This window comes from Scophthalmus maximus, chromosome 12 (assembly GCF_022379125.1).
Source record: "Scophthalmus maximus strain ysfricsl-2021 chromosome 12, ASM2237912v1, whole genome shotgun sequence".
Taxonomy (NCBI): Eukaryota; Metazoa; Chordata; class Actinopteri; order Pleuronectiformes; family Scophthalmidae; genus Scophthalmus; species Scophthalmus maximus.
In genome coordinates, this window is record NC_061526.1 from 11,634,513 (window position 1) to 11,658,370 (window position 23,858).

The 23,858-nt window shown below is 42.5% G+C and overlaps 3 protein-coding genes across 13 annotated transcripts in view; 2 read left to right on the forward strand and 1 right to left on the reverse strand.

The window, feature by feature from the left end:
* LOC118317558 (cytochrome c oxidase assembly factor 6 homolog) lies at positions 1–1,904 on the forward strand. 8 transcript variants are annotated; one of them, XM_035646421.2, is made up of 3 exons: positions 1–92; positions 806–1,008; positions 1,243–1,904. In XM_035646421.2, the coding sequence occupies exons 2-3, from the start codon at positions 865–867 to the stop codon at positions 1,339–1,341; spliced, it is 243 nt and encodes an 80-aa protein (XP_035502314.1). In that variant the 5' UTR covers positions 1–92; positions 806–864; the 3' UTR covers positions 1,342–1,904. The 8 variants fall into 8 exon arrangements, with proteins under 8 accessions (XP_035502314.1, XP_035502324.1, XP_035502304.1 ...); XM_035646431.2 differs by having other exon boundaries at positions 12–92; positions 809–1,008; XM_035646411.2 differs by having other exon boundaries at positions 15–276; positions 853–1,008.
* Positions 1,897–23,826, reverse strand: slc13a4 (solute carrier family 13 member 4). Its single transcript, XM_035646243.2, has 16 exons — positions 23,697–23,826; positions 16,189–16,317; positions 13,118–13,254; positions 12,790–12,965; positions 12,514–12,577; positions 12,100–12,136; positions 11,792–11,878; positions 11,431–11,615; positions 8,996–9,115; positions 8,549–8,650; positions 7,993–8,094; positions 7,363–7,469; positions 6,419–6,540; positions 5,673–5,834; positions 4,451–4,588; positions 1,897–4,221 (listed from the first exon to the last, which is right to left on the reverse strand). The coding sequence occupies exons 1-16, from the start codon at positions 23,817–23,819 to the stop codon at positions 4,084–4,086; spliced, it is 1,929 nt and encodes a 642-aa protein (XP_035502136.2). The 5' UTR covers positions 23,820–23,826; the 3' UTR covers positions 1,897–4,083.
* zgc:162331 (uncharacterized protein LOC793007 homolog) overlaps positions 23,294–23,858 on the forward strand; it is a 28,537-nt gene continuing 27,972 nt past the window's right edge. For all 4 annotated transcript variants that reach the window (XM_035646299.2, XM_035646317.2, XM_035646338.2 and 1 more), the window contains exon 1: positions 23,294–23,371. The gene's annotated coding sequence lies outside the window, so the exon portion shown is untranslated. The remainder of the gene's footprint in view (positions 23,372–23,858) is intronic.

Genomic DNA, 23,858 nt, shown 5'->3' on the forward strand with positions numbered 1-23,858 from the left:
ACGGCCCGGACGTCATCACGCAGCGACGCGGAAGTGCCGTCGCGTGCGCGTCCTTCACTTCGCTCCAGTGCTGCGCTGCTGTGACCAAACAGGTTACTAAAGTCTTCATTTTGTAGAGTAGCAACAGCGCCAAGCTGATTCTTCTGGGTTTTATGGAGTGAAAGGAGCGAACAGCATCGGCGGGCGGAGAGAAGAAGTCCTTCCGGGGTTTAAACCTTTTCATTCAGTGGGGTGAGGGTCGAGTTACTATCAGCTCACCTACTCCTGAAAGCTATTGTGAGTTAATTATTTACAGTCTCATGTTAAACTGGAAGTCGATTAAATTAGGATGTTGGTCTATTGAGTCTGGCGTGAGGACGTTAAACATTTTAAACGTGCAGAAGCAAAGGGTAGATACCAGAGCTGCAACTAACTAATTATTTTCGATCAATCTGTTGATTATTTTCTCGATTCATCGATTAGATGTCTGGTCTATTAAATGTCGATCGTGGGAAGATGATGTTTTGTTTTGTCCACACACCAAAGACCTTTATTTTACTAGCACAGAGGAGCAAAGAAACCAAAACTTAATTCATATTTAAGATGCTGAAATCATAGTTTTCACTTTTTTTTTCATAAAAATTACTTATAGTCTGCGATTAATTTAGTAGTCTATTACTAATCGATTAACTGTTGCAGCTCTAGTGGAAACATAATACAAATGAATGAAATTATTATACTTATCGGTATATCATAGGTTTTCTGTGTACAGTACCTAAATGTCCATAATGTTGTTTTTTTCAAAAGTTTACTTTTCTCACATCAGCAGCTACTGCAGCCTCCTGCCTTGTCACGTGTGAACTCCCTCCTCAGAGTCAGGAAGTGATGACAGCTCCAACGTCATCAGAGAGGAAGGCCTGCTGGGACGCCAGGGACCTGCTGTGGAAGTGTCTGGACTACAACCACGACAAAGCCGAAGCCTGCCAGAACTTCCAGAGGGAATTTGAGGCAAAATGCCCCGCTCAGTGGGTAAACTACTCCTTGTATTTTTTGTTTAACCATCTATGAACAGTCAAGTCCGTGGTTGACATTCATTTCAAACCACGAGGTCAGAAAGGAAGACGTCGTCACAGTGAACGGCACATCGAACGCCTTGACATCCGTCTGATTTAAGAGCACACACACTAAATGTGACCGCTAGAGTTGAGTTTCGGGTATAATGTGGGATTTGTTTCTCACACCTTCCCCCATTTTCCCTGTCAGGTGAAATATTTCGCAAAGAGGAGAGACTACCTGAAATACAAGGAGAAAATGGAGAAGGATGGCTTCACGCCTGCTGAAGGCCCCCGGCAGCCCTCCTAACAACCGGACAGCAGTCGGACGGTGGAAATCTTCAGACAGACTGGCATTTTAGCCCCATTCACACTGGGCCCAGAGGTGCAGGAGTGGAGAAGCAGCATATCTAACGTGGCTGTGGAGAGAATACCTGTACATCACCTTGATCGTCATTATTTATTTGTACAGAAAAAATAAGCTGCACCAGGACAGCATACATATAAACAACCCCAAATGGCAGATGGTGAACGACCTGTGACGTCGGCTCATTATAATTGGTCTGTGTGACGTTTTGTAATCAAGGAAACAAGAATGACAAAAGAGGGGGAAAGATTCATGCTAAATGTGTATCCAGTTCTCTTAGGCAGGTCATTTGAAATGTACGTGTTATTTTGTGATTGTGGACTAAATTAAATCAAGTTATGCTTATGAATAATATTTTTGTGCATTCAAACCAGTCAAATACATGCAGTGCTTTAATAATTGCCCATCCCTTTTTAAAGTCCAGGACAGTGCCACTTTGGGGCAAAATCTCTAAATTGTGCCTGATGTGCGGTTTGCGAATAAATAAAAGAAACTTAGTGGTTTTAGTGATTTGTTTTTTATTATTATTATTGTTTTACATGTATAATGTATCATCAAGTGTAGTGTCTATCTGCGTTGAGTACAAATGAAACGTAGAACACACAATTTGGGGATGTTACAACTCATTCGGAAACAGGTAAAGACACGTTATTTCTTATATTACAAATCTGTATGTATTTACAAAGAAGTGTGGCCCCTGGGTACAAAGGTCACTGCTGCAACACTGGAGATGTATGAAATCTACAGTACAGCAGAACTGAATAAATTACCAAAAAAACCCCGAACATATCTTTCTGATTCTGCCTACACTACGGCCCGTATTTATAGTGTAGTGATATAAAAAAGCCACAAATTACATTCCAAATTTGTGTGAAAAATACAGTATAAAGCATATGTTTTACATTTGTTTGCACACCTTTGCAAACCGTTTCATCGACAGACAACAGTGACTCTGATTTGACAGCTGATTGAACAAACTATTGCACCACACAACCTTGTCCTCGCCCACTCTTATCACTTTGGACATTTAAAATGACGCAAAGTCCCACCTCCCCTGACAAATTAAGACCACACATGGTAATCCTGTTGCTCAACATGCTGAAGAAACACATTTCATAAAAAATATATATATATTGTGAAATTTACTGAAGCTACTGATGCTGGATGAAGGTTTGTTAACGTGAGGTTTTTTTTTGCCTGCTAACATTCTGAACTTTTTTAATTTTTCGTGGTTAAAGATCATTACATTGGCATAACTCAAGACATCAGACAGTGAGTAAAATTTCTCAGATTTCATGACTTGATTATCTCATTCTGCACTTTCCACGTGTCCAACATAACAGAAAAGCAGCAGCTGACAAACTGGACAAGTCAACCCCTGCTGAATAATGGCAGGGGTGTGTTCAACCTATCAAGCCTTCCACAAAGAAAAAAGCTAGACAGGCAGAGGTAAGCTCCGAAATCCAGTCAGTATAAAAAACATTATGGTGTGATAAGGCACTACAGTACACATTCTTGGTATCCTACTGGAGTGCAGGCACAAGGCTCAGAAAAAAAAAGCATGTACACTTTTGCTTTCCATGATTGGGGGAGGATGGTACCTGCACTGCTCAGAAGGTTAAAGCAAGGCACTAACACGGTGAGAGGTCGGATTCCCACGAGAGAACAGTCATGTCAATATTGCTGTACAGGCATCGGGTAAAGGCTCGAGCTGCAGAGACAAATGTGGGCGACAAACATCAACATGTTCACAGTAAAACGGAAAACAAACTCAGCTTTGGTAAAGACAACAGTCAAGATATTGACCCAGTCTATGGACAGTGTATACGATCTCAGTTCGTGCTAAATATACACAAGCTTGTATCTCTTTAGATACAGATCGTATAGAAAAAGATGCTGGGCACAACTGTGAGGCTTGATTTCGGATACGGCACATTAGCAGCCAAAGTAAAAAAGCTTCTTTTCATGCATTGTACCTTGTTTTATTACAGCAGTCCGCTCTTATTTTTTAATTTGAACACTGTAACGTATAACCACAGTGAAAATAGACCAGCCTACCGTGTTGCAATGTATGAATGTGTGACACAATTCAGTTCAGCAGCAGTTCAGCGAGCGCACTGTGAGAAGAAGCTTGCGTACAACAGCCATACAGCTTATTTCTAACCAACGACTCCACAGAAGAAGGCACGGAGTGGCTCTAAAAGTATTTTTTCTAAAAACTTTATCTATCCGTTTATCTATCATGAATCAAAAACAGTTACAAATATTAGTTATTACAACACCTCTGTGGCTTCCAGGGATGTCTTCAGTGATTCGGCGAGAACAGGATCTCCATCAAACTCCGTTAATGGAGGTCAAAGCTCCACCCAGTGGTCAGTACTCAGCATTCCTTTGTGACGACCGCTTATGGATGAAAAATATAATTCTATTTCTTAAATCTAAAGCAATTCAAAATGGTGTTATTTTTTTCTCTCTCTCTTTTCATCTACTCCTTCCCTCCTTCCATGTTCCTCCTTCGGGGCCAGTCTAATCGGTCTAAGAAAGGGCTAAACTCTGCGCAAGACCATCCTCTCAGTCCAACACGTGTCATTTTCTTGTGGTCATTCCACTAAGAAAAACATTTGCACTCCGTCTCTCACTGATTCATCCCCCTCTTTTTCCCACCTGGCCCCGTCAGACTGGTGGTTATAAGCTCCCGGTGACGTTCCTGGCCACCGCCCAGGCTGGGAACTCAGTCAGGTCGAAGAGGGGAACGCCCCACGTGGTGATGGCCAACATTACCACCGCCACGCCGATCAGGTTCACCCCGAAGCCCGCTTTCACCTGGAGAGGAGTAGGAAATAGCTGATATGAAGACAAATACGTGGACTTAGTAAAAGCCTAATGGAAAATGTTTGGCTTTTTCAGTTTGCCAAGAGTTAAGAAATAGAATAAACCCTCTGGTTATGTAATACGACTTTGACACACTGTACCCTCGAGTCTTTGATGCTGCAGGTGCACAAAGAGCATGTGACTTTGTATGCGTGTGTGTGTGTGTGCGTGCATGTCGTACCATGTCGCTGATCTTCACGTGGCCGTAACTGAAGACGATGGCGTTGGGGGGGTTCCCGACTGGAAGCATGACCCCAAATGACACGCACATGGTGGATGGGATCAAAGTGTGCAGGGGGTTGATTTGCAGAGTCTCTGACTGGAAGGAGGGAAAGGGGGCGAGAGGCAGAACAATGGGGGAAGAAAGAGAAAAGAAAGGAGAGAAGATAAGAGCGATGCTATATAAGCTCTGCCTGTGAACCACCAGAGAGCAGGAACCAGTAAGCCACATGGGGGAAGCAAAGACAGTGTCACGCTACTTTATAAAATTGGCCAAAGGAAACGTACATTCTCCAATGCTGCATTAACAACACTTGAATAGGGAGGCTAATGTGAGAGCATCAAAGCTCCCGGTTCCAGATCATAAGGTTATATATATTTCTAAATACTCAACAACAGGTCAAAGTTTGTTTGGAAACTTTATTAATATCCAAGTGTGTGGGTGTGGTTGATGCATGTAAACAAAAAGCAAACAACCCCACAACTGTAATGACATTTTTAGTCAAATGTTGCAGAACTCAAGTTTGGTTCATGTGGCACCATCCCTCTTCTGAGTCGACCCTAAACTCATCAAAACTGTTCCCACTCTGGCAGAACATATCGCCTTCGTGTAGGTTTTTTAATCACTGTTAATAAGAAGCTGAAGTAGAAAAATAGTTTTAAGGACCCGTAAGTCATGGGTCATTGTTTCAGTGATTCATGAGAGTTCAGGGCTACTTCAGCCACACTGTGCGATGCTGTTTTACATACTTCATACTTCGAGTATGTAACGAGGCATCAACACCACCTGCGAAATAATTTGTATGATGCACACATCCGATATTGTATGAATGTTTTAAAATGGAAACAGTTGATTCAAGCTAATATTTTGAAACCTATTTTGTACCATATTCGGATACTATGGAGACATGAATCTACGAGATATCTGCAAATGCTCTATCCAAACACAGATCTAAAAAGAAATTCCCCCTCTTTGGTGTCTCCCAATCTAACAGGGCAGTTCAAAACAGCCACAGGACTCGGCAGACTCTCTTTTTATTTTACTGCACCCATTGCAGATGGTGTGCTCCTAATGGTCACACATGTCTATCCTTAATCGCTGTCCATACCACTTCCTGTTTTTCCTGTACCTGACGCTTGATCGTGAACGAGAGCAAAGTGTGGTGAAGGGGTGTGCGTCGTACCAGCGCCGACAGGATGGGAAGGAAGACGGTGAGAGTAGCCGGGTTGGAGGCGAACTCTGTGACCCCCGACACCAGCAGGCAAGCCAGCAGGGTGACAGCCCAGGGAGGAAGCCCACTCATGGGCTCCAGCTGTCCGCCGATCCACACCGACAGGCCCGACACCTGCACACACACACACACACACACAAACACACACACACACACACACACACACACACACACACACACACACACACACACACACACACACACACACACACACACACACACACACACACACACACACACACACACACACACACACACACACACACACACACACACACACACACACACACACACACAAAGACACATTAATGTACGGAGAAATCTCAGAGGTTTACGGTCAGTCTCAGTCCTGACATCCTATATTTCAATTAAATATCCGTTTTAACATTGCACCATTTTTTATTTATCTGACGGAGACTGTGAGCATGAAAGAGCATTATACACAATTATAATGTACATTCTTTATCACAGAAACTATTGCCCACCCTGAGATTAAATCTCATATGTTGCATTAAACCACATAACAGACATGGAGAAAAAAAATCTGATCCTCTAAATGTATCATCCAGAAGCTCTGCCGAACTTCAGGAGATAACCTGGTGCCAGTCTTGACCATTATAAATGGGTCCTATCCCCTCAACTTACCCCTAAAATGCCACAGTACTGTAACACAACAACAAAAAACAGATGCACAGTACCTTACAACCAGCGGCCAGTGCATAGCCTCCTCCCACAAGGATGACGATCTCCCATGGCATCAGTCTCTGGAAGTCCTTCCAGGTGATCATGGGAGCCAGAGGGTCGGACTCAGAGTCAGCATCTTATTGGTTTGAAAAAGAAAAATAAACAAAGAAGAAATGTCAATACAGCAGAGACGCTAATATCTCAGGCAGTGACCTACAGTATTGTTTTTATTCACAGGTATGCAATTTTAAATTATTTTGTAACTTTTACTACTTTTAAACTAGTTTTCTTAACATTTTCCTGTGTTTTGGTGATGCTGAAAAATTAAATTAGGGCATTGTATGTATGATGAAGATTTTTAGTAGAGCTTTTTTATTTTACAGGTCTATAGATCGCTGAAGTTACAAAAAACAACCACGCAATCTGGTACGAATTACAATGAAAGAACGGGTCTAATTAAACCAAAGTAAACTCTCATTTATTATTATCATTCATTTCTAATTGGAAAAATCTGTTGTCAAAATGTGTTGAATTGTATATTTCTATACACATTTCAGTTGTGCACTGCCCAGATTATACTAGCAATTAATCTCAATGTATTAGCAGTAAATACTGGTCATGTTCAGAAGATATTACGCAAAAAAATATCATAATTTTAAATATAATTTTATCCAGATTATGTGTATTCTTCATAAATTACCCATACAATCTAAAAAGACAAATATTCTTTTTATGCCTGAACAACTTCTTCGTTTGGAGTTTAGCAGACCATCGTGTGTCAACAATAAAACCATTATTTGCTATAAATATAAATGTGCTACAATAAATGATGGACTTTTCCAGAGATTTTTAAGCAGTTTCACAACAGTGGAAAACAGCAGCCCCCATTGTCTGGTATGTAACAAACGTTGTACAGGTAAATACAGAACAGCCAAATCAACGCGTGCATGGTGTTGACCTGTGTTTCTGCAGCTGGAGGAGGAGGAGAAGGGTCGCCTGGCAGGGATGAGGAAGAGCAGGAAGCCAAGAAACACAGACACTGTTGCATCAGTCCTGTAGCCTTTCCTGAGAGTAGAAATATACAGCACAAATTAAAAGATGGAGAAGTCAATAGTTTCAATAGTTTCAATATGTTGACATGAAGGATAATACTATAATAACTGTAATTGACTTGTTAGCAGACACGCAGTTAACACCTTTTCATAAAACTCATCAAAAGAAAAAATTGCACCATGGAAATGATTTAACCTGATCACTTTGAATGAACATGTGCATTTAACAGCAGCGCATGTTCATTATGTACAGTGTAAGCCTCATCTGACAAAACAGTTACAGATCTTTCCTTATGACAAAAATGTGTTTTATCGGTGAATAATTTAAGATGTAAATTCAAAATGTGTGTGTGCATATACAGTGCAGTCACTGAGGTACTACGTGCATTTCTTGTCTGCGTGACAGTGTGTGTTTACCTATCGGTTACTGACAATACAGATAGAATGACCACTGTCTCTGAGCTCTAACACGTCACACGTCAGTGATAACAGCGCTATTTCGCGGTGGTGGTGCGCGCAACGTAACGCCGACTCACTTCTCAAAGAGAGACGTCCAGCCAGGCACGAAACCCGGCTCTCTGGTGAACCACAGCAGAGTCATCAGGATGAAGAAAACACCGGTCACCACCTCTGGATAGCTGTGACAGACACACAGACACACACACAGACACAGACACACACACACACACACACACACACAGAGAGAAACCAAAAAGAGACGAGTGATAACATTAAATCCCTAGAGCGTTGTGTCTGGCTGTTTGAGTAAGATAAACATGCACATACACACTATATGTCTTTCTATACTATACCAGCAAATGTCCTCACAATGCATAAATGTCCTCATTATGATGGTTATAAACTGAAATCTGAAAGTCGAAGTTTTTTTTAATGTGTTTAAACATCTTCTGGGATGAACTTTTAATAGCCTGATCTAAAACTCTTCAGTTTTTCTATGAATTTCTGAAGCAAAGACCTGGAAGTTGATCTTCCTTGCTGGTGGATTTATGTACACAGCTTCAAGGTTGGTTTTCATTGCATCTTAGCATTGATTATAAAAAACAGGACACAGGTGTTTACAAACACACACACCTGATGGGTCCCAGTTTTGCGTATTCCTCATGAATCCTCTTCTCCGACAACATCTCCCTCCTGGTTTTGCGTTTCTTACTCAGCGAGCATGTTTCCCTGAAGCTAAGCACACAGCAACAACAACAACCACAACATTAATTACACAAGTGATGTGACGCACGCTCAGCGTTTTCCAACGCTATGCTATAGACAGTGGGATTGTCATGAGTCTGTAATGATAAGATTGTAAGAAGTGGACGAGTTAGATGTTCACACCACAATCACACAGGAATATGACTCTCTCACACACACACACACACACACACACACACACACACACACACACACACACACACACACACACACACACACACACACACACACACACACACACACACACACACACACACACACACACACACACACACACACACACACACACACACACACACACACACACACACTCACTTGCAGCCCAGGAAGAGGAAGTGCAACCACAGCCAGGTGAGGACCAGCATGATGATGGCGATGGGGAAGCTGAAGATGAACCATGTGCCGAAGTTTATCACCTTTGCATCTGGATAACGACTGGGGAGACAGAGGTAGTTTAGTGCATATGTGTGTATATGCAAAGGGTTGGTTGGTAGGGTTCCTTTAATCCGATGGCACCGAGAAATTACAGCTGGAAGGAAGAGGGCTGATGAGAAGTGTGGACTATATTTAGAGAAAAGTAGTTTAGATTAGCACATGATTGCTTCCAATGAGGGCTACCTTTCAATGACAGATACCTTACCATTTGATACGATGTGATATGATACAATACAAAATGATGGGATATGATGTGATACGATACGATGTGATAGGATACGATGTGATAGGATACGATATGATGTGATACGATATGATGTTATACGATACGATGTGATAGGATACGATGTGATAGGATACGATGTGATACGATATGATGTGATACGATACTGTCATGATCCGCAAGGAGTTTTTCTTGTGTATCTGTTATTTTAGTGCTTTTGATCCCTTGTTTTTGGTTCCTGTTTTAGTTTGAAGTAGTTTCTTGCGTTGTTTCACTTCCTGTCCTGTGTCTTGTTTTTCCTGTGTCTCCTGCCCCTGTGATTATCTGCACCTGTTCCTAACGTGTCTCACCTGTGTTCTAATTGCCCCGCCCTCCTTGTGGGTGTTCAGTCTCTGTGCTTCCCTTTGTCTGTGTTGGATCGTCTGCTTTCCTTGTTGTCTTCCCCGGTATGTTCCTAGTGTTTTCTCCCAGTCTGTTCCTGAACTTCGGTTCCTGTGATTTTTCCCCCGGCTCCAGTGTTCCAGTTTTGTCCTGTTTTGCTACATGTCGTTGACACCTTTAGTTGGACTTTGTGAGAATGGCAACCTGACTTTGGTCGCTAATACAGCCAAATAGAATAAAAACATAATCCATAATCTGTTCGACCCCCATACATGCAGAGTTTACACACAAGGTGTAATCTCTGCTGTAACTGCAGTGTTTCCCCTACCATTGAATTGGGGGGGCACCCCGCCCCTCCAAAAGGAGCCCCGCCCGCCCTGAAAAGTCAATTTTTAATTTTTTTTGTTCAGTATTTTACATATAATGACAAGCAGAAGTCACTTTCCTTAAACACCTTATTCCTCATTCCTGTATAAAAGATTGTGGATGAAACTTAACATGATTTGTGAAACCTAACCTTGAACCCCAACGCACCCTAACCCATTATGCACAGCAGGATTACACGAGACACTGACACGGCACAGTAGGACATGTTTTCACAGATTAAAAAACGAGTGTCATATAAAAGAAAAGAAAGCCATAAAGGGGCTATGTATTTCAAACTCTTACACCTATCTGTGTTATGTACCAGCGCACTCAACACTCTCAAATTCAGGACACATCAGTCTCCACTGTCTGTGTCATCCAGAGCTGCTTTAAGTATGTTTGCTCAGACATGCTTCGCTGAGCGCTGTGCTGTATGGACACTATTCAGGGTAAAGGTGACATTCAGAGTTGATGATGATGATGATGATGATGATGATGATGATGATGACAACGACGACGACAACGTGTGTGCTGCAGGAACAAATCTGTCGTCCCTTCTGGTGTAGGGCAAATCAATTTTATTTTGAGTTTATTTGCAATATAATAAATGCAGAGTGTGTGTGTGTGTGTGTGTGTGTGTGTGTGTGTGTGTGTGTGTGTGTGTGTGTGTGTGTGAGTGTGTGTGTGCGTGTGCGTGCATGCGTTTGTGTTGGCCTTGTCATACCAGCATGGACTTGTTGCAGACTAACTGACCTGAATACAAATACACAAAAGCATCAACCTCGACCTAGGGGGCCCCTCACTTGTGAAATCCACCCAGGGCTGTTTTTGTCCTCGAATTGTATCAAAAGGTTAGACTTTATTTGACCCGCATTTGACAAAAAAAAATAAAAATCGCTAGCAATCATTTCAACTGTAAAAACACACTACGGAATCAAAACCCGACCTTTGTCCGAACAAGCTGCGACATGAAGGCGGCCATTCTGCAGGGCTTAGAGCTGCGGCTGGAGGAGATCGGCTCTGTTAGCACTGTGGAGGCTGATTAATTTGATCTCAGACCCCCCCGCTCCAGACACTCAGTCAACATGAAGTGTTTCAGTCCGGACAGCACAGCAAGCCAAGAAATCACTCAAGCTGTAAATATGCTTGAAAATTGAGAAGACGTCTGCGAGCGCCTGGCCTAACGCAGGACCAAAATATCTTCCCGGTCCCAGGACAGAACGGTTTTTAAAACTACTTTAATATCTGTTTTTACTGTCTGACGCATTGGGGGATGCTTGTCAACCCAGAAGATTCAAACTCATTTCAGAAGTGTGAGAGTGTATGTGCATGCACATGTACCTACGTGTTAAACTGCTCGGCAAAGATGAGGTTGGTTGACGTGCCGGTGATGGTGATGAGTCCACCGATGGTCGCGGCGTAGGTGATGCTGAGTGTCAGGCATTTGCAGATCATGTGGTCCCTCTTGGTGGGATACTGGGAGTCTCTTCGGGCCCTCACCCGCTTCCCGTGTGGGATTTCAATGGCAGCCTAGAAGAGAGAGAGAGAGAGAGTGGGAAGAACGTTGTTAAATGAACTGACAACGTACCCGACATTAATCGATTATTAATGGAAAGAGATGGGGGGAGAGTTTTTTCATCCTTGTTTCCAGCAACTGTACAGACACACTCCTGCTTCATTAACTCTCCATAAAAAAATGGCCTTACTTGCGGCAGGTGTCCATTGGTGTGCGTGATGAAGTCCTGGCTCGAGACTAGCTTCAGACCGAAACCGTTTACCTCTTCATTCTGTACCTGAGAACGAGAGAATTCATTCACAGAAAATTAGATTTTTATTATTGATTTTTCATTTATTCATCTAGTATTTATATAGCAAAGCTAAACCCCGACCGATATGTCGGCTGATTTTTACATTGGCCTATCACAGATATGCTGGTGTCGGCATATATGTTGTCTGATATGAAAACTTTTTTTAACACAATAAGTTTTTAACCCCTAAAAAACAGTTGTCTCACCTCACTTAGTGTAGAAAGCTCCTGTTTGGAGCAGTCACTGCAGGAGAGAGAGGTAAAAAAAAAAATGATGGTTATTTTGGAATGATCTCATCAGCCACAGTGGACATATCAGACATCATATGACAATGTTGCCAGATCGCGTTTGCTGCATTGCTGTAAATCTTTTCCATTAGCCGAAAAGTGTATACAAGTATGAGGAATAGTGCAGAGCTACATCACCACTCTCTCTCCAGGACAGCAAGTGGTGCTGGCACTGTCAGGGGCTTTGCAAATCACAATTTGGAGAAGCGAGGAAAACACACACCCTGTGCACCAGTGTATGGTCACACTCCATGGTTCACACACACACACACACACACACACACACACACACACACGCAGATATAAAGAATAAAACAACATAGACACGTGTACCTGTCGTTGTGATAGAGCAGCTCCAAGTGGTTCTTGTTCAGGTTATCTTGTTTGTCTGAAACAGCTGTCGACAACAACATTCACTGTCAAAGTGTTACAGGAGAAGTTATGACACTAAATTTAAAAAAGGGTTTTGTGTTTACTGATCCACAGCCTGCTTCCTGAACACATCGTAGTTTTCACTCTGAGTGCAATGGACTCTATGTATCGTGAGTGTGGGTGTAGGCATTGCTACAAACACGTTTTGAATGTATTTGCCAGGACGTCCCGACGTACCGCTGTCATCCTCGGGGGACTCTGCAGTTTCTGAGTCCTCGTGGTTCTCGGCCAGACCGGTGCAGATGAGCTGCTGCAGGACGGCCTCAGCTATGGGCATCACCATGGCCGTGGTGGACGTGTTGCTGAGCCACATGGACAGAAACACTGTGCAGCACATGAAGCCCAGCACCAACCTGGACAAGTGAGAAAGAGGGTGTGTGTCAGTGAGAGAACCGGCGTTTCGCTTTAAACCATGGGAGTCAGGACGTATTGGTCAGTCCAGGAATAAGTGTGTGTATTTGTATGCACATGAAAACGGCCATTGTGCTCAATGTCAATTGCTCACATGCCAGGCTTGGCCCCTGCGATCATCACCATGCGCAGAGCGATGCGCTTGTGCAGGTTCCACTTCTCGATGGAGGCGGCCAGGCAGATGACTCCCATCAGCAGCAGAGTGGTGTCTTTGCAGTACTCTGCTGCCACCTGAACACACACACACGCACACAGAGATGTACACATTTTCAAATGTTGGATTTTCAAAATAAAAAGGTCTGCTACTTCTAAATGGAATTGTTGCTGCCTGGCACAAAAGGATCTAAGGAGACGGTAAGGAGACATGGGGCCTCTTGGTTTTGTCTCCTTTACCCACTTCACTGCATCGCCCTCGGATCAACACTTACAGTTTGCCAATTGTTCTTTTTAATCTGCTCTACTTCCCACCCGCAGGGTTCATGGACTCACAACATTGCGTAAGCCCTGCGTCCCCTCACCTCTCACCTAATAACTCCAACGCTTCCACCCTCCGCACTGTTTAAATTTACAATCCCTCTCTCCCCCTGTCATCTCCAGTGGATGAACACTCATCCGCTGAAAGTCACTGTAATTACATCTTGACCATTTCTAGTTTTGGACATTAAGGCAAGGCAAGCAGGTTTATTTGTATAGCACATTTCTAAAACAAGGCACTTCAAAGTGCTTAACATTAAACATTAGAAGCATTTTGGAAGAAACATATAAAATCACATTGAAATACAATAATTAAAAAGAGAAAAATAAAAACATGTTAAAGTAGAATAAGACAGGTGATAAAAGTAACAGTGCAGTAAGTGCAGTAAAGCCATATCAGTTTCTCCCATTAGATATTTTGAAAGTGATTTTATTGATATTTCTATGGCTGCAAGTAAATTATTCTCTCAATCAATGGTGAGATCACAATCTCATCATTTTCCGAAAAATTTTAATCCAGCAGAAAAGAATGCACGAATATAATCAAGTTATGATCAGAAATACAACGGCAAATTAGACCATTGTAGACTTGTAGAATATTCAAGGCTTTTTTTCTCGTAACTTTTACGGCTTTAATCTATTTTTTTCTCGGAAAATATATCCCCCCACCCCCGGCTCTGTATTTTTTTCCCCCAACATTTGCCCTAATACACCGTCGTAGATAAGATAAATGAAGACAAGGTAAATCTCACATGTAGAACACTGAACTGGAATTTATGCTTAAGAAAACTGAATAATGACAAAATAATCAATCTTTATGAATCAACCATTTATTTCTGCTTTGGTAATTAAAATTAGACCTAATAATTAGTCCTAACAACTGCTTTGCAATTAAAATATTAGGTGTCATTCCACAAGATAGGAGAATTAGACACGGAAAAAACATATAACGGAACAGCTATACAGTACGTCTGCTCACAGTTAACTAACGTGAGCTCAGAGAGGTGAGACGCAAGTTCCAGGTTTGAAAAACTGTAGGACAAATGATGCAGGAGCATGCACACATGATCTCAGGTCAGGTTATCTGTCAACTGCAGCTTGACATTTCTCAGCTCATTGGTGGGTGACGCGTATTTGAAAACCCAGTAAATTAGTTTTACTTTGGGTCAAGTCTTTGGTTTTAAGAGAAACTCAAGAGAATTAAGTGTGGAAGACTTAATTTAGCAGATGTTAATAATCCAGTAAATCGAGGACTTATTAGTAATGCTTCATACAGGCATCCTGCCAGTGGTCACTAGTGGGTTCATGTGAGAAATTGGGGGTATTAGGGGAGACTGGGAAGTACCATGTTAGACTGTAAACGTTGCATAAAGCTTTCTGCTGCACTACCAGCATCACAAGAGGCTTACGGCTGTGTTAACAGGCAGCTTTGTCACCGCTTGTCAATGCGATTTGGTCACATGAGGCGCACAACTCACTTTTTAATGTAATACGGATGAGAGAGGTGAAGAATAAGTGGCAGTTGTAATCGAGAGGAAACTAAGACTGTGTCACTAATGTAAAAAGGGGTGGATCATCCGTCAGCGGTGCAGATGGCCGGTGAAGTGTTTGAATGCAGGTACTCAAGACACACTGTATCCACGCCCCAATGCATACTGTGCTTTTATCGTCTATTTCACTCTAAATGAGGTCATGATTTACAAAATGAACATCATGCTGTATTGAAGAAGACTTGAAAATAGAGATTGAATTCAGAAACTCCTCGGGAAAATCTTTGGTGATGTTATAAATAAAGACTTCTAAGAATAAAGACTTCTATTGAAACAAACTTTTTTTGCCAACAGCGAAGTCGCCCTCCGCTGGGTCATTCAAGAGAATACAGCATTCAGGCATTTCCGCATCGGTTTCATTTTCCGAACCCGGTGACTACGTCCTTTTTTACACACAGTATATGGTCTGCCATCAGTCCTACATGAGAGGTTGAAGATGTATAACTGCGAGACGGCACGATTGTTCTTGTAAAATGCCGCCCCTGTTTCTTTGGAGTATACATTCAACAGTTGGCACACATTGCCCACCTTAAGCACACGAAGACATGCAAGTTTTACAACAACCGAGTTCCTTGAAACATACCGAAAAAGCCTTTTTACCCATGATTCTGCTTTCTGTACTCCACATATACTGTACAGCAATCTGATCAGCTGACTCTTACCACCAGCACAGTGACACATTTTAACGAACGGATATCCCGGCATTCAACGACAGTCTGCAATCGCAGTTAAGCCCGACGCGGTTAACATCCCCAAAACTCTACCTAAAATAAAATACTTAAATAACTTTAAATAGCTGTATAAGTATACTTTTCCCAATTACTTCCCAAATTTTTGTTTTGAAGCAATCTGAATATGCTGATTACAGGGTGATATTTAATCACCTAGTCACTGCGAAAAGACTTTGTCATCAACAGAAACCTAGTTTGTATATTGGAAGTGCAACAAGTGGAGTGGGCCACTATTTGGAGTTAAAGACTTGTGTATGTGTATCTCATCTGCCACTGATAAATATAAAGTGAAGATTACGCCACAATCGAGCATAACTGAGTGCTTTTACCTTTTATCTTCATTCACTTGAGAAGGTCTCGCCGAATCGAACGACTGACAACTAAAACTTCGTACGCACAGAAGGACTCACCTCGCTCGACTTGAGAACCCCGAAGAGCGGGTAGAGGAAGGCAGGGACCAGAGCAGCAGCACCCAAGGGGACGGCCTCTGACACCCAGTAGACCGCCGTCACCATCAGCACGTACGCGCAGCATGCCTCCTGCGAGCAGCACAATGAACAGTATCATGTCAGAGGAAACAGAAACAGGCTTTTGCTTATTTTTGCTATATGCTATATCTATCATATCAATTTTACCATCCGGCTCTCTGTGAGAAAGCAGAAAGGTGTATCCACCCCCCAACCAAAAAATGATCGGACTATTCCTTTAATATAGCCAAAATGTCACTGACAGACAAGAACAAAATGACATTTTAAATGTCATTCTGTACACGTGTAAATATGTGTGTGTTGTGTGTGTGACCAACACACATACATACTGTACAGCATGCTCCTTAAGGCACTTTCTAATATCACTAATGTTGATGTTTGTTCTGTGAATAAACATGTTGTGAAGAGGGAGAGTGGTTTGAACTCCAGCTGGGCTGCGCACACACACACACACACACACACACACACACACACACACCCCCCCCCCCGATGATGTCATTAATCTGGTTATGGTTATGTAATATCAACATACCAGTCCCTCATGCCGCTCTGTTGCAACACCAGCGGGCTTAGTGACATGTTCCCCAACCTTAAAAAAAGCTAAAGAGGAATCTTGTGACATTTGTTAAGACCTTATGAAAATTACTAAGACTTTCATTAATCTTTTACATCCCTCAATAGACCAATTCAAACCCCAGAGTCAGGCGTCCCGCGGCCACTCTTCTGAAACAGTAACTGTAACAGTAACAGTAATAAAGCATGACAGAAAAAGTAGTTCCCCGCCATCGACACATGCTGTGTGAGCTTGTGTTACTTTTATGTAAGGAGAACATTCAGCATAACATCTTGCAGTAACAGGTCAGTTAATCTCAAATTAATAAACCCAACAGGAGGGGGAGGATAAGCCGCAAATTCTCCAGCACAAAGCGTGTCCAGACCTGTTCAGACCTCACAGCCCCTCTCAGTAATCAATGGCTCCTGCTTCATGTGTTCTATAGGACCACAGACCGACAAATCAACCCAATCTACATATTGCCTGATAATGCTATAATGATTATCTTATAGCGTTTAGTTTTTTTTGGTATATGTTTACAAGCTTAAGAGCATAAGCCATATTCAGCGACTCATTTTGTCAGTAGTTGTTGTACTGGAAGATATATCGGCACATTTCAGACCCTGGCTGTTTTTCTGACGGGACTGTAGATGGACCAAGCAGATTCAAGTTAGTTGCTTTTTGTCCAATCAAACGAGGCGGTTTCAGCCGGCTCGATGAATTCACACATTTAAACTCTGCTCATAAAACGCTACATGACATCACAACAGTACAGTGTTAGAGAAACGGTCGCGACCCGTGCAACGGATACCACAAACAAAAGGCATAAAGGTTTAGGTGCTACAATTTATACAGTATCTGTTTGTGACACGTGCACACCGACTACAACTACAGACTACTACTTTTAATTTGTCTCAGTGTGAGCAGAGTATACGTGAACTACAGTTGAAAGTGATCAGTAGGTAAAATATGTAAATGTGCATTAGGAAAATATGCAAATAAAAAAAATTAATACAATCATTTTTAGGTTGTTTGACCGCTCCACACCGGTTTTGCCCATTCGTGGCCCGGGTCGTCCTGTAAGGCCACAACCTGTGGATTCTTTCCGGTGGATTTTAGTTGGAGAGGCATTTCTGGGCATTAGGCTGAGAACAGAACAAGTTGTCTGGGTTTCATTATTAAAGAAATATGTTACAACTATTCAAGTCCCCTCACAACAAACACCAACCAAGAACATGCTATATAGTGTGTTTGCTCATTGGCCACAAACCTCTCTGTGTCCTCTTCCATTTGATTGACAATAGTTTTACTCAGCATGTCTAGCTCAAACACGCCTCCACGTTCAGGAGTCATGCCGTAACCGAGGAGGCTGTCTGATAACGGGATTAAGCACAGATAAGGGCTTTTATCCATCGAGACTGAGAAGAGGAAAAGGGATGAGGGAAGAAAGAACAAATAGACAGATAAAATTGAGAGACCAGCTCGGATGAATAAATACACACACACACACTAACACACACACACACACAGGGGGACAAAGATAAACCAACAAATGTGATCTGATTCAGCGGTCACTGATCATTGATTATTGGTCTCCGTCTATCAGACGGCAGTTGCCACACACACAGAGACAGCAGCTTCAATCACAGAAACATTCATCTGTGCTCTTTTTTCTGTCTTTCTTTGCAGAAAAAAACTGCTGGGTAAGCAGAGAGGCAGGTATCGCTGAGCCGCTGATGCAACTCCTGTGATAACCAGACTTCATGATACTAAGAGCAGACGTCAATTCATACTTTGATAGTGTGTTTCTGTTTGAGAGGCAGGGTTAACAAGTGAGGAAACCAGTATTGCGTATTGATTGTTTCAGAGTATTTGTCTTCTTTTGAGAATTTTCTTCAGAAGCTAATCGTTAAAAAAAACATAAGAGGAACACAGGTGTAGCTGCGGATTACTTTGGAAGTAAAATTACATTTTGGGGTAAATGGTGAAAGGGCAGAGAGGCAACAGATGCTGCGACAAGCGTGAACATTTAAAGAATTTCCATTAAATCCACTTCACTTTCTTGAAAATTGGGATTTCAGATTGGGCAAATTTTCCCCAAACATGGATGCAACCTACCGCCCATAGCATAAGGAAGATTATCCATCCTGACCTGTGCAGGTATTTCAAGTAATGCTCTCCTGTCCCCTGCAATTTCCATTTGGAGCTACTGTACAAGCTTTCAATGCAAAAATACATAATGCAAAAAAAGGTGTCAGGCAGTGACTGAACCAGCGATGGAACTTTATTTCAACTTTGGTTTCAATACTCTGCGGAAGTCTGTGAAACAGGAAATGTTCAAATGTGATACCATTCAGGGAACAAAGTGACTGTTGCTCATACGAGCAGCAAATATGAATTAATGCGAACAATAATGAAGAACGGACGGCACAAAGACAGTCCACTTCTGGAACGATTGTGGACATTTGAACCGTCACATGACTTTCACCACTGAGTTTACCCGAATCATCCAAATATACATATTTTTACCGACACGACAGCCAGAGAGAAAAAAATAAACATTTCTGCTCAGCTAATTAAAAAGTGTGTTCGCGTAATCACATCAGCATCAGTGTCCCCGTCACGAGCCCGGCTGGCAAATATTTGACGGTGTTAACTGTCCAACAATTCTTCAGTCTCTTCAGGGAGTTTGATTCCTGGTCAGCCAGAGCAAGAGGAGCCCATTGATTTTCTCATCAACTCTGTTTATCTGCGGTCAATTTAGGATATGGAGATGATTGGTCTTTAGAAAGAACATACGGCAGCTAAAAGAGTCCTGATAGGCAGATTAGGTCACAGCTGCTGCAGGAAGAATCACGTCAAATCACTGAACCAATCACTGGAGGACTAAGTGACCTTTTAAACCAACAGATAACACACACAAACACACATTATGCAGACAGACAGATATACAAAACCAACTTTAGTTTCGTACCTAATGGAGCCCTAGAACATCTCATAAACAAGTAAAATAAGACATACCCATGCTTTACCCTGTCTGTTTTAGGATGTTGCCCTACAGAAATGGGCCTGTCCCTGTGACCCCAGGCCTGACCTATGGCTGTATTCCATCCAGCTACCAAAAAAGTGCAGGGAACGAACAATCATGGACCGGACATTGCTAAAGGTCAGAGAGTAGAAATAAAATGATCTTATCGACAAATCTGCTTTAAAAAATGACAGATATAGACAATCACAAAAATAATTGCCGATAATTGGCCAGGCCGATAACGGATCAGCCCCTAGTCAGAATCATGTTCTTTAAACACCAGGGGAAGAACATGACTGCGGTGCAGGTTGGTGCTCCTCTGGTGTTCTGGATCATGGACTATCCATCCTCACCAGTGTGACTTCAGAACAGCGTGGTGAACAGTCATGGAGCTCCATAGGGGAACTGTCCTGTCCCTTTTTTCTCTTCACCCTGCACACCTTCTCCTTCAGGTATGACATTGAGGCCTGCCACACACACGTCAGGAGATCCAGGACTCCTGCTACTCCTCTCTCTGTTAAGTGAGAGATCGTGGAGATGGTGCAGGAGAACAAATACCAAGGAACTTGACTTGGAATGGCAAACTGGACCGTACCAGTGAACTCTGCAGGACTCTACAGGAAGGACCAGGGTCCTACCAAGGCTCCATTCCTCCAACGACTGTGACACAAGGCTTGCAGATGTTTTATGAGTTGGTGGCGGCTAGGTACGAATCCCAGCTGACATTGGGCGAGAGGCAGGGTAACACCCAGGACAGGTTGCCAACTTATCACAGGACAAAAATACAGAGACAAACAGCCATTCCCTCTCACATTCACACCCATCGTCAATTTAAAATCTCCAACCAACCTAACCCCGATCAGCACGTCTTTGGACTGTGCAAGGAAGCCAGAGAACCCAGAGAAAGGCCACGTTGAGAACATGCAAACTCCAAACAGAAAGGCCCTGGTGTGTTCGAACCGGGATCCGAACCAAGAACCTTCTTGCTGCGAGGCGACCGATCCAATAGTTGTGGAGCTATTTTGTCCCCCCCAAAAAACGCCCAAATATCCGGCTCGTTGTTGGAGAATGTCTCTGCGTGGCATTAAACATACTTTATATGTCTCTACCTCTGTCTCTGACCTGGCTTGACTGCACCCAGCAGATGTTCTGTCCTGCTGCAGCTGGACACAGTACCACTCCAAACACACACACACACACATTCCTGACACCGTCTGGGCGCCCTGGTGTGGTAAGCAAGCCACGTGGGGCCAAGATCCAGCATGGCGGTAGGTTGATTATATAACTTAATTGCTCGGATTGTTGTTTTTTTCTCCTTTTTCTTTGTAGTGAAGCTTTTGTTCTTTTGCTTTTGCTTTTTTTTTTGTCTTGGCCCCATCCTGTGCCGCCTACTCCTGCCAAACATCCACCGGCCCTCACATAACAAGCAAGGCTCCTGGGCGACAGTTGCTGATTGGCTGATGGACAACTTGTGAGCCCAGAACACTCGCCCTGGATTAAAGATGTTATAAGAAACACAAACACCGGCGACTCATGAGCTTGACATAACACATGAACACACGCCTGTCCCACTAATTCCATTATAACAAGTTGTTTAGCTATTAACTTATTTAGCCAGAGATAATATTTACATGTGTCAGTGCAGGTGAGGGCACTGTTAACCTTCTGTGAGCCATAGGAAACACGCACAAGATCAAGATTAGTTTAATAAATGTGAACTCAATTTTGTGGTGAGATAATATTTAATTCATAACAAATGGTAAAAAGATGATCTGTGGATTAACTGCATGCTTGTATCTTGTGTTATCAGGTGTTTTAAAGTATTAAGCACTCTGTTTATTTCAGGGATCATTAGACAAATATATATTATATGAATGAAAAGTATATTTTTGCATCTTTGGTGCAAAGGGGGCACCTAGCCCCGCAGTTTGTGTCCCTCATGAAATTCCATTATGTTCACGTCACAGGGCTGAGGGAGGGGGCGATTTTTTTAAAGTGAACATTTCTGAGCATGTATCACTGTACTGAGGATATTTACTTCCTTTACTTTCTGTTGTATTTTCCATTCCATGTACAGAAATAACATGGCCCCAGTCTTTTAGGAAAACACAGAAAATATTAATGTCTTCTCTTGATTCCAAGTATAAAATAGAAAAAAACATTAATTTACAACAATATAACTGATAAAATTTTTTAGTTTTGGTTCAGATTGTACAAGCTGAGCTGTCAATTCCCTCAACCAGTGTTTGAATTTGGGGGTGAAAAGGTTTGCAACAGGTTAAAATCTTGTTCGAAGTGTGAATTTTCTTCTTCCAAGTGGTTTAAAGAGTCTTTTGGGGGTTTCTGGAAATCGCTTCAGGGCAGCGGTAAATTAACCTTCTGGGGTTGTTCAATGCTCGTCCGGTGTTGAAAGACGGACGCTTAGCTGTGACTTGAATGTAATGGCAAACCATGAAAGGCACAAACTGGGGCTAATTTGGATCATTTGGACCACAGACATTTAGACAACCACATCCTGAAAAGACACTTTGGAAACTGGAAATTTGGGTTTTCTCCCAAACTGTGGGGCCAACGTTGTAAGTTAGTGATGCTAGAAAAACCTCACCCTGGTCAAGCTTGAATGACAGGATGTGATATGCAATGAAATAAGGGCTGTTTGTTTACAGGGTGGCATGTGGGTGAGGAAGCGAATCAGACGAATCCCAACACAGGTCTGAGTGTCATTGAACATGGTTTCAATATCCAATCGAGAGCAAAACTGCTTGATCTGAAAGTTCGACACAACCAAGCAACTCACTCTTTCAGACTCAACACGGTGTTACAGATCTCATTGAAAAAGGGGGAATGGCTTGAACCGAGTGGATTTGTGCAGACCGAGATAATCCTATTGTTTCCCGAGCAAATTCATCTGTCTGTGGAAATTTTCAATAAAAAAGCAAACGTGAGCTAAAACGACGCGCAGAGGAAAAAGAAACTCGGGTCCCTGAATGAGTATCAAGTTGTTTTTCTGTCAACCTCTCAACAACACTCATCTCCATCTCATCAACATGTCGCGACATCTCCTCTCCACACACGCACACACACACACACACACACACACACACACACACACACACACACACACACACACACACACACACACACACACACACACACACACACACACACACACACACACACACACACACACACACACACACACACACACACACACACACACACACACGGCTCAGCTGATGATCGGGAAAGCTCGGGGACAAGCATTCATCAAAACAGGAGACAGTGTGTCTTTTGACAGATTCTCTCTCTCTCTCTCTCTCTCTCTCTCTCTCTCTCTCTATCTATCTCTAACACACACACACACACACACACACACACACACACACAAACAAGCACACACACACACACACACACACACACATACCAAAATCCCATCAGAACACTACAGCCATTAGAGGCAACAAGGAGGGACATCAACACATTAGCTGAACGTTTTGTTTACAGCTGTATCGGACGTTTTCTAGGTATTTATTGAACCTCAACTATATATATTCATAATGACTAACTCAATAACCTTTTTAAAGTGTTTGAATAACAATAAAAGCAATGTGTGTTGTATTTTTTTCAGTACTGTATGCTGTAGTATTCACTTACTGCTGTAAGGGTCACTTAAATGCCTTTCTTGTACAATGTGTCTATGATACTCCATGTGTTCTCGGTTTCCCTGTGTTGTCAATTATTTCACTGGCAGTGACAATTTAAAAAAAATGTAATTTGACTATGCTCCCTAACAATAATACTAATATTAATAATGCTAAAGTACATATCTCATTGATGCATTTTACTCACGCTGGTGGGGTGGATGAGTGGTAAGGGGAGTAGAGACAGCGGGATGAACACCACGACGATCAGCTTCCTCGCGGTCCACAGCTTCCTGAACAGATCCATCCTGGCTGCGGCCTCCAGCCTCATGGGTGACCCTGGGCTCTGGATCGGACGGGCCACAACACA